This window comes from Brassica oleracea, chromosome C7 (genome assembly GCF_000695525.1).
Source record: "Brassica oleracea var. oleracea cultivar TO1000 chromosome C7, BOL, whole genome shotgun sequence".
NCBI classification, from domain to species: Eukaryota; Viridiplantae; Streptophyta; class Magnoliopsida; order Brassicales; family Brassicaceae; genus Brassica; species Brassica oleracea.
The window spans coordinates 39,873,279-39,884,100 of NC_027754.1; the positions used below are offsets into that span (position 1 = coordinate 39,873,279).

At 39.8% G+C, this 10,822-nt stretch overlaps 2 protein-coding genes and 1 pseudogene across 6 annotated transcripts; all 3 read right to left on the bottom strand.

Moving 5' to 3' along the window:
• Positions 1-1,805: 1,805 nt before the first annotated feature.
• Positions 1,806-3,316, bottom strand: LOC106304942 (annotated as a pseudogene).
• Positions 3,317-5,279: 1,963 nt separating this feature from the next.
• LOC106303276 lies at positions 5,280-7,365 on the bottom strand. The gene is made up of 2 exons (XM_013739595.1): positions 7,353-7,365; positions 5,280-6,859 (listed from the first exon to the last, which is right to left on the bottom strand). The coding sequence occupies exons 1-2, from the start codon at positions 7,363-7,365 to the stop codon at positions 5,280-5,282; spliced, it is 1,593 nt and encodes a 530-aa protein (XP_013595049.1).
• A 716-nt stretch (positions 7,366-8,081) lies between these two features.
• On the bottom strand, positions 8,082-10,607 carry LOC106304378. 5 transcript variants are annotated; one of them, XM_013740786.1, is made up of 3 exons: positions 10,578-10,607; positions 9,003-9,371; positions 8,082-8,896 (listed from the first exon to the last, which is right to left on the bottom strand). In XM_013740786.1, the coding sequence occupies exon 3, from the start codon at positions 8,892-8,894 to the stop codon at positions 8,265-8,267; it is 630 nt and encodes a 209-aa protein (XP_013596240.1). In that variant the 5' UTR covers positions 8,895-8,896; positions 9,003-9,371; positions 10,578-10,607; the 3' UTR covers positions 8,082-8,264. The 5 variants fall into 5 exon arrangements, with proteins under 5 accessions (XP_013596240.1, XP_013596243.1, XP_013596242.1 ...); XM_013740789.1 differs by lacking the exon at positions 10,578-10,607 and having other exon boundaries at positions 9,003-9,091; positions 9,307-9,668; XM_013740788.1 differs by lacking the exon at positions 10,578-10,607 and having other exon boundaries at positions 9,003-9,091; positions 9,284-9,668.
• Positions 10,608-10,822: the final 215 nt, after the last annotated feature.

The following is a 10,822-nucleotide window of genomic DNA, read 5'->3' on the forward strand; positions in this document are numbered from 1 at the left end:
TGTCCAGGTTCATCCGAACCAGATGGATGCACGGGGTAAAGATAAGGACGCTTGCGGGACTGTCCGGATGGTCCGCCAGATAAGAATGCATGTCCGTCTTTGGTTTCTTCACGATCCAAGCTAATTCTGGCTCGACCGTGGGTTTTAGAATGTCGAGTTGGTCGGGGAAGACGGGCTGTGGTTCGGTCGGTTAGGTCGTCTGGACGTGGTTCCAGCCGAAGCTCCAATCGGGACGCACGCGGGACGGCTCGGTCAGTCTGATCAGTACGGTCGAATGAACGAACCTCGGTCAAATTGTTCAGAACGTCCTGATCTCCATGCTGGTTGGCTCCAATGGACTGATCCACGAACCAGGGCACATCCGAGGGGCACCTCCTAGTAGACCGGATCTTGCTTAATCCGTCTCGTAGAGCAAATTCCGGTGGGAGAGAGGTCACGGTGAGCACCGACGGAGATGCCGGAGATTCGCGTAACCTCCGCCCCTTACGAACGCGTTTTGGAAATTAGAGAGAAAATAAACAGTAGCGCGTGAGGCTCAACTGCCACTCAAAGGCTAAAAGTCCCTCTTTTCCACATAAGTATCTTTACAAAAAGAAAAAAAATGTTCACATAAGTTGAATATAAATATCATTGCTTGGTTCAGCACATAACAAAAAACAAGAGTTCAGAATAAAAATGTCTGCCCGAGAGAACGCAAGTCTCGAGCTCAAAATCATATGTGCTACTAATGTTAGCCATACAAATCTCACGGACAAGATGGACGTATACGCCGTCGTTTCGATTATAGGAGACAATTATCAAACACAAACTGCCATTGGCTGGAAGAAGCCCATGAAGGTCTATTGACCGTCAACGTCAAGTTATATATATAGCTATTGGCTGGAAGGGTCTGTTGACTTGGAAATTGGAGAAGTCAATATCTCGGTTCAAGAGCCTTTGCCTCAAATCCGTTTTCACCGTTAACAAACGGTAACGTGGATAAAATGAAGTTGATGACTCTCCCTGTTAAAGCCAAAGGAGAAACCGAAGCAAAGCTGAGCCTCTCGTACCGGTTTAAACGGGAACTAGCTGGTAATTTGTACCCTTCTCTGTCAGATTACTCTTCCTCGATTCGTTATCCAACCGTGGATTCAGGAAGATCATGTACGGACGTGACAAAACTGACACTAGAACTCGTGATCAAAATGGCCAAGGACATAAAAGACGTAAGCTGGATCCACGGTATGGACATGTACGCTTCGGTTATTGTCCGTGAAGGAACAATAATTAAGAACAGGAGCAATACTTCTATTGCTTTCGGTGTCTACAAAGACCCAATATGGGACCATGCCATTAGGTTCTCCCTAGACGAGTCATTAGCTCGAGGGGGCCGATTGACCCTTTTCGTGCAATTGATTAACCGTCTTATCAGTCACACGGACACCAACAGTTTCCAAATATGCCGCCACATTAGTCACAGTAGACATTGTGCAAAACCAACAGTGAAGCCACACAAAAAAAAAAGTTGGAGCAGGAGACATAACTTACTCTGAAACTTGTACTTTTGGCAAGTACTAACTTCATTTCTTTTTGTTGTTTGTTTTACTTTGTTCATGTGGTATATCTCACATCGAAAGTTGAGTGTTGAGTGTGAACAAGAGTAATATATAAGTGTGTGATGCATGTTTATAGTTTGATATTTCAATTGTTGAATGCGGCCCCGGGTTGGGTTTTCCAATTTAAGCTAACAAAAATTGATGAGCAAAACATGAACTGAATAAGCAAAAACTTTCTTACAAATTATAAGCAGGAAAAATATCAAATCCATTTAATTATAAATAAAAAAACTGAGTACATTTTATATTGCAGTTGTTAAAATAAAAGGACGGGTGAATTAACAAAACAAAAAAAAAAAAAGTACGGGTACGACATAGTATGCTTCTTGTGTATCCGGTGGTGACCGAGGAAAGCTGCTATAGTTGTGGTGGTGGTGGCTGCGGATGCGGATACGGTTGAGCCGCCGGCGGTGTTGGATATTGTTGGTAGCCATGTGGTTGTTGATATGGCGTTGGCATATAAATTGGTACGAGACCGTTGCTTGGCCCAGCATTTCCACCTTGTTGAACAGGCACGTAACTCGGATCCGACGACGCATATGAGTGAGGCGAGACCGGTAGATACATATATGGTTGGGACGTTGCGGTTGATGGTGGTGGAACCGTTGAAAATGTAACTTGTTCCGTAAGAAACCTATACGTGAAGCTCACGACACCCTTTTTCCCATAAGGACCCGTCAAAGCGTGCGTCTCCAACTTCATACCGTTACCTTCACCGTTTTTTAACGGAGTAGGTGGATTCGAAGCTAATAGCTGTTGAATAGGAAGTCTTACAAATCCAATCTCCTTATCACCAAGAAAAGGCCTGTGGCTCATCATTTCCACGAGGAGGATCAAACGCCCTTCTTGAGCTAACTTTTCATCGAGAGAAAACTTAACCCTATGGTTCAACTTTGGGTTAGTATCAGCGGCGAAATCGACAGGGGTGTTGATCCTGTCCTTCACCTTCCTGTCCTTGAGGATAGCAACGGAGGCATATACATCCATCACCGAAAAGGCGTTGACATCTCTGATGTCCTTGGCGTGTTTGATCACGACCTCTAAAACCATTTTTGTTGTGCCCGTTTGAATTCGTGGCGAATATAAAACCAGCTGATTACCTGGATCCGGGTTTGGATAAACGGGTTGACCAATCGATGGGGAATGATCCTGATGCTCTGGATGTGCTGGCTTAAACCGGTACAAGAGGCTCAAGCTTGCGTTGGTACATCCTCCATCTGTGAGTTTGATAGGGCAAGTCAACGACTTCATTTTATTGACGTTACCGTTTGCAAACGGTGGAAGCGGGTTTGTGGTGAAAAGCTCCTGAACGGAGACGTTGACTTCTCCTAAATATAGGTCATCCCTCCCTTCGAGCCAATAGCTAAATAACTCGACCTTGAGGGTCAATAGGCCTTCACGGGCAGCTTCTTCGTTGAACAAAAACTTGATGGTGTGATTCCATGTGGGATTGAAACCACCGTCGTAGTCAATGGGCGTTTTGGCCGCTTGTGTCTTTTGAGTAGTTTCGCCGTTAATTGAAACGACGGCGTACACGCCCATCTTGTCTGCGGCATCAACATGGCTTAGGTCACTGGCTGATACAATTTTAAGCTCAAGTGTTGGGCTCTCTATGGCTCTTTGCAACTGCAAGGACGCCATATTTAGAAAGTCTCGTGTTGTACTCTCTTCGAAAATGTAAAATAAGAAAAAGATATATATACAAGTTTGTGTGAGGACATTTCTAATTATAAAGTTACAAAACTTATAGAAGGATAACATGTATGGGTGTCATATCTCGAGTCAACGGTAGTTATATATACTTCAAATTATAGAAAATTAACCAACCGTCCATGTTGTAGGGTACATATCGTATTATCACGCAGAAAATTTCGCCGTATGTACAAACAAGAGTTTGTTTTACATAAAAACCGACTCACTACCACCACTTACTAACGGTAACTGAATAAAATAAAGCTATTTCTTGCAACAGAGCTCAACAAAGGTGTCAAAAACATAGATGTGCAACCAATATATATATATATCTCAAATTTGCTCATATTGAAGAAAATAGAAAATTACTACGAACAAATTATATGGAAGTTTTTAACATAAAAAAAAACAATTTATATGGAAGTTTATCACAGAAAGATATTGAACACTAAAATAATTTTTTGAGTTTTAATATTGAGTTTGACTGATTATAGACTACGTAAATTAAAACAATACAATATCTTTGTTTTGTAAAAATTATTGGTAATCAAATTTGTAACCACTTAAAGTTTTAATTTATATTTAACTAATATATAGTTCTACATAAAACTAAAAGTTTGTATTATATCTCTATATTTGGCAAACGTTAAAAGTACATGTATTTTTCTTTTCTCAAAGAAAAAGTACATGTATAAATTTTAAGATAATATTAAATGATGGTTTTTTTTTTATCAACCTATATTAAATGATGGTCAAATCGTGTATTTAGACAATTTCAAAGAAATATAGTAAACATATGTCTATGTTGAGTAGTGTCCCACTAACACAATTTATACATTACACAAGAAGGCAAGTACCAGGCGAACAGAAGGGAAGAGAGAGATAAAAAATACATGGACAGTTCGGATCAACAATGTATAAGACTTGGTATTTTGGATATTCGATATAAGAAACAAGAACTAATTTATTTTTCTTGACGGATATTCGTTATTGAATGATGCAGAAAAATGAAAAAGATTTAAGTTACAAAGGACCTTGAATTAGAAAATAACTATTACTCCCTCCGTTTTTAATATAAGTCGTTTTAGAATTGTGCACATAGTTTAAAAAATCATTAATTTTTTATATTTTCTAAACAATCATTAATTATTTAACTAACCACAAATCAACTAATAATAAAAAAGAAGGTATATTATCATTGGTCATATAACATTAAGTGTTAATAAATTTTACATAGAAAACCGAAAACATCATAGAATTTAGAACATAAAAAATACTCTAAAAAGACTTATATAAAAAACCGGAGAGAGTATAACTTTAAAAATCAAGCTGAAAGACATTAGTTGAACCATTAATTTTTATGGTGTGTTGTCGCGTGACGGTCTTGGGTGGAGGGGTGTGGCGTAAGAAACCACATTTGGAGGAGGGTACGTACTTGCGAGTTTGGGTTCGTCTTGACGGAAAGAGGAATCTCGGTTGTAAAAAACTGATCAATCTTGTGCAGTGTACCACGTGTTAGTAGCACTGCCTTTTATTGCGCTCTGCCTAGACCCTAGAGTAAGTACATCATGATAATTGGTTAATGTCTTTTTTGACAACTACAACGCTTTGTGGGACTTCACACCACTTTATGGGATTGCACGACGCTATATAAATATTTATATTTATGAATAGCCAACAGCAGATGTTGAAAAATACTTAATACTATGCTTAAAAAAAAAAAAAAGTGAATGGGTCAAAACGCGCCAAAACTTTCACACAAAAGAAACAAGCCAACACATACCTGACGACAGCAACTCACACGGTCTCTCAAGGAACCTTTCTAATTCAACTTTTCATGGACGCAAACAAGCAAAGAAACCAAATACCAAACATAAGGAAGAAAAAAACGAAACTAGAAATCGCAATAACTGAATATTCATTGCAATGGACTGGTCAGTAGTATGATTCATAACTTACGAAAAGAACCAGCCCCCTGCTCAAGGCTCAAGCTTAAACTTCGTATAGGTTTAGATTTACTTCGTTAGACATTATTTCACTCAGTATAGCTCCTCCTATTACTCGGCCGAAGGCCGCCCCTAGTCCTAGGGCTGCGACACTCCCTCCTTGTGGCTTCACTTGTGGCTGTACTCCTTGCCCTTGCGCCGGTGATTGTGTCGGTCGCTGTGGTAGTGGTTGTTGTGGTTGTGGCTGCTGCTGAATCTGAACCTGAGGTTGTGGTTGATTCTGAAACTTTTGTGGTGATAACTGCACTTGCGGTTGTGGTTGCGGCTGCAGCTGCGAGTGTGAATATTGATGGTATTCATGTGGCTGATATGAGGGTGGCATATAATTTGGTACTTGACCGTTACTTGGCCCAATATTTACCCCTGGGTGAATAGCCATGTAACCCGAAGCTCCATGAACCGGGTTTGCTGACCCATAGGGATGATGTGGGACTGGTACATACATAATAAAAGGTTGGGGTGTTGTGCCTGGCACAATCGGAATTGCAACTTGCTCCTCAAGAAACCTATATGTGAAGCTTAGGGTTCCTTCCCCGTACACACCTCCCACCTTGTGCGTAACCAACTTCATATTGTTAATATCAACGTCAGTACATGGCGACGGCGGATTAGAACCAATAAGTTCTTGAATCTGGACACTAACTTTTCCAATATGTTTATCTCCCATCACACGTCGGTGGCTCATCAACTCCACAACGAGGCTAAAACGGTCTTCCCGAGCTAACTTTTCCTCGCCCAGGGAAAACTTAACGGCGTGGTTCCAAGTTGGAAATTTAAAGCCAGAATAGGCGATAGGGGTTTTGGTCTTATGCTTTGTTGTCTTGCCCTCACAGATCATAACGGAAGCATATACGTCCATGTCATCGAACACGTTGACGTTTCTGATGTTGTTGGCGGATTTGATCACGAGCTCTATGGTTAGCTCTGTCACAGTGGTTTGAGTCTGACACTGAGGGGTATATATAACGGGCTGGCCCAATCTTGCTGGATCTGGGTTTGTGTAACCGGGTTGAACAAAAGGTGGCAGATAAACCGGTTCTAACGGTGTAGGATACAGATCATGAACCGGGGCAGGTTTGAAACGGTACGACAGGCTTAGCTTTCCATTTGGTTTTGTTTCTCCGATGAACTTGATAGGATAAGTCACCGGCTTCATTTTGCTGACGTCACCGTTAGAAAACGGTGGAAGAGGATTTGTAGCAAGAAGCTCTTGAACCGGAACGTTGACTTCTCCTAAAGAAACGTCATTCTCATCTTCGAGCCAATAGCTATACAACTCCACCTTGATATTCAGTAAGCCTTCGTTGGCTTCTCTCTCGTTGAAGGAGAACTTGACGGTGTGATTCCACGTCGGATTGGAACCCCCGTCGTAGTCAATGGGTGTTTTGGCCGATCGTTTCTTTTGAGTAGCGCTGCCGTTAATCGAAATGACAGCGTACACGTCAATCTTGTCTGTGGCATCAATATTCTCGACACTAGCTGATGTGATTTTAAGCTCAAGAGTTGGGTTCTCTGTGGCGTTATCCAATCCTGAGGAAGACATGTTCAAGATTGTCTTTGTTTGCTCTGTGTTTTGGCAAATGTAAAGTAGACCGATATATATATAAATGTTGTAAGCAAACACGAATCAAACTTTGTCATTTTTAGAATCAACAACAAATTATTTGTAGACATCTTCTGATCTTGTGACATGAATGTCATTTCTTGAGTCAACGTTACTTCAATATACATCAAGTTGGCTAGTGACATTTTTTTTTGTCAACCGGCTAGTAATATTATAAATCAAAACCATATTATAGAATAATTACTATTATAATACACATTAATATTCTTGTCAAATACTTTTGTACCATATAAAAAAGAGATTAGAGCCTTAGAGCATGTTTATTGCAGGTCTCTTAGGTTGGGTCGTAATATAAGATACGGTATTTTAGCTTTTAACTAAAAAAACTAAGAGACGTCTCTTATATCTCTTATTTAAGAGACGTCTCTTAGTTTTTTTAGTTAAAAACTAAGAGGCTGTATTTTATATTATACTAAGAGACCCAACTTAAGAGACCTACAATAAACATGTTCTAATACTTTCGTTGGGTAAAAATAATCCTTTCCCACAACTTATAAACTGATGTGATCTTGAGCTGAAAGGTTGGTTCTCTACGGCGTTTTCCAACCGTCAGGAAGACATTTTCAAGATAATCTTGTTCTGCTCTGTCTTGTAAAGAACACAAAAATATACAAATGATTTTTCATCTTCTGACCTTACAAGATTATAGAAGAATAATATGGATGTCATTTCTTGAGTCAACGTTAGTTTAAAATACGTCAATTTGGCTAGTTATATTGTAAACTAATTAATACCATATTTAGAGTATACATATCATATTAGAATACATATTTAATTTGTCAAATACTTTTGTAGACATATAAAAAATTGGACGTTGATCAAAAAATAGTAGACGTTTGTTGGTAAAATTAGTCCTCTCCCACTACTCGCTAACGGTAAAAGGATTTATTGAGAATAAGTTTTAGAGATAATTCCGAATCTATTATGAATAGAATTACTTTTGGGATGTAAACTTTGGTTTAGAAATTTAGGAGCAATAAGTCACAAAACACAAGTCAATTAGAAAGTGGTAGCTCGATTGTAACTTCCTTTGCTATATACAAATTTCATTCTTTCAACACACCATTCTGTTATTCTTAATTTGCTCTTTTTGATCTGCCAGAAGAGACTTAATTTTAAGGTTCAATTATTTTATAGGTCTCTTGGTTATGAGTTTTACAGAACTAAAGAGCTTAATTACGTTAATAAACAGATACAAAACAACTAAACAATATTTTCAATTGAGTCAGACTGATAGGCTCTTATTAATCATCTTAACCATCTAGACTAACAATTTTATTATTTCCTCGTTTAAAACAAAATATATAAAATGGAAATTGTCTTGGCCAATAACATTTTTTGTTGTCACTAACGAAGTAATGACACTGCTGAAACAAGAAGATCAGCTTTCGCCAACCTCTCTTCATTCTTCCTATACTGCGGCGGCCCTTCGTATCCATATCCAGTCTGTGGTGGTGGCTGTGACATGTAAGGATACGGCCCATAACCATTCTGACTCGGTGGAGGAGCCCACGACGTTGGTCCCTGTTGGTGAACGGGACCGAAAATAGCGGCTACCCCATTGAAACGGTACGAGAAAGTCAAGGAACCTTTCATCCTCTCAGACGGAGTTCTCACCTGATACGTCACAAACTTCATCCCATGGCCATTACTGTTACCGTTAGTTGACGGCAGGAGGTAAACTAACGGGATCTCGACCTTACCAATATCTTTATCGCCTAGGACTCGACCGGAGAACAATCCCACGACGAGTGTTAAACGGCCTTCTCTGGCTAATCTCTCATTGACGGCAAACTTGACGGCGTGATTCCAGTTAGGGTTAGATCCACCGTGGCGATCTACCGCGGTTTTCACTTTCTGTATCTTTTTGTCGCCCAAAAGGGTTACGACCGCGTAAACGTTCATCTTTGTGATGTGGTTGACATACTCAAGGTCACTTGCTGAGTTGATATTAAGCTCTAAGGTTAGATCCGTCATGGCTGCCACGGGAACGCAATGTATAAAGATAAGTTTATAAACGTTACCAGAAATAAGGGAAAATAAAAATATGCTAAATTATAAACATAGATGTAAAGGAAATTTTACCAAAAAAATAGACGTAGAGGAAAGCTTTGATGTTCTTTCGAAGCTTTCATGAGAGTTCAATTTATAGAGACGTCTGCACTGAGATTTTCCTTTGGTGATATGAAACGTTAAAATAAATGAAACGCGTAAACTTTTAAGGAAAAAGAGGAAGAAAATAATTAGTGGAACGGGAAAATAATTTGTTTCTTACTTACTTAAGTATAAAATCCAATGCATTTATGAAATTAAATTAAAATAGATTTGGATGCATGTAGCTACAATGTATGCACTTGCATTCATACGGCGATAATGTTGCTCTAAGCACCTTTATCCGCAAACCCGGTCTCGTTTAGCTCTTCTTCTGGTTGGGTACTATTGCTCCTCCTTTTGCTGAATAAAATTGTGACACCCGTCACTTTCGAAATAGTAAAAATACTTCGATAAATACAAATATCTTAAATATCCATATATAAATATTTGAAAGTCCACATCCACGCATGAATTCCATAATATAAAATAAAATCCGAAACATAAGGTACGACATAAACCGAGAATCCAAAATACGAAATACCATAACGATAAAAGTCCAAAGGCCTAGAGGCCCGATAACGATAAAATCGATAAAACGATAGAAGCCCAAAAGCCCAATAGCACCGGTCCGAAAAATCCCTCCTGCTCATCGGTCTCACCTGAAAGGGGGAAATAAGGAGGGGTGAGCGACAGGGGAATCGCCCAGTGAGGTATGGGATGCTAAACCGCAAACCACTGACTCAGTTCATAGCACTACAACTATGTAGGCCTAGCTCTAGCATGAGACAATCACGGTGCCTATTACACCACACAGAACAATCACATATGTCTAGTGGACTAGACATGATACAACCAATGCGATAATAGCATATCACATTTCCTCATAAGGATATAAATATATATAACTCTACAGGCGTCGCTAGCACAGTAGTCCACACTGCACCCCGCAAATCTCTAAGGCGTCGTAAGTACAAACGTCTCTGTACCCCCGCAAATCTCCACAAACATGGCAGCCAGTGCAAACGTCTCTGCACCCCGCAAAACTCCTCAAACATAGGCAGCCAGTGCAAACGTCTCTGCACCCCGCAAAACTCCTCAAACATAGGCAGCCAGTGCAAACGTCTCTGCACCCCGCAAAACTCCTCAAACATAGGCAGCCAGTGCAAACGTCTCTGCACCCCGCAAAACTCCTCAAACATAGGCAGCCAGTGCAAACGTCTCTGCACCCCGCAAAACTCCTCAAACATAGGCAGCCAGTGCAAACGTCTCTGCACCCCGCAAAACTCCTCAAACATAGGCAGCCAGTGCAAACGTCTCTGCACCCCGCAAATCTCCAAAACATGGACTCGCATATATATACATATATATAACAATTCTTAACATCAATCATTTCAATCAACCGTTGAATCCTCTATTATCCTATTTCCGGTTTAACAATCAATAATAATAATAAACAAGCAAGACTCTCAAACAGACTCGATTCACAGAGACGGATCATGTTTCGAAACTAAACTTTCCATAACGGTAGTACTAAACTAGCTCGGGATTTAACGGAGTAGCCCTCACCTTAGCAATGAAGAGAAGTGGTATATATGAACTCCAGCTGCTCAAATGGACTCCAAATCTGAAATCAGATCGAAATTTCGAGTCAGAACGCCTTTCGAACGGTTTAAAACGGGTATTTACGGAAAAGTCAACCCGCTGGTCAAAGATCAATTATTTAATTAATTAATTAATTGATTAATTAATTAATTAATCCGGTTTATCCTAACCGATTTCCAATTGATTTTAACCGACCGGTTTAACCTAAC

What these genes read in the sequence shown, in the direction of transcription:
- LOC106304378 (XM_013740786.1), bottom strand. Translation starts at nt 8,894, where the DNA reads ATGACGGATCTAACCTTAGAGCTTAATATCAACTCAGCAAGTGACCTT.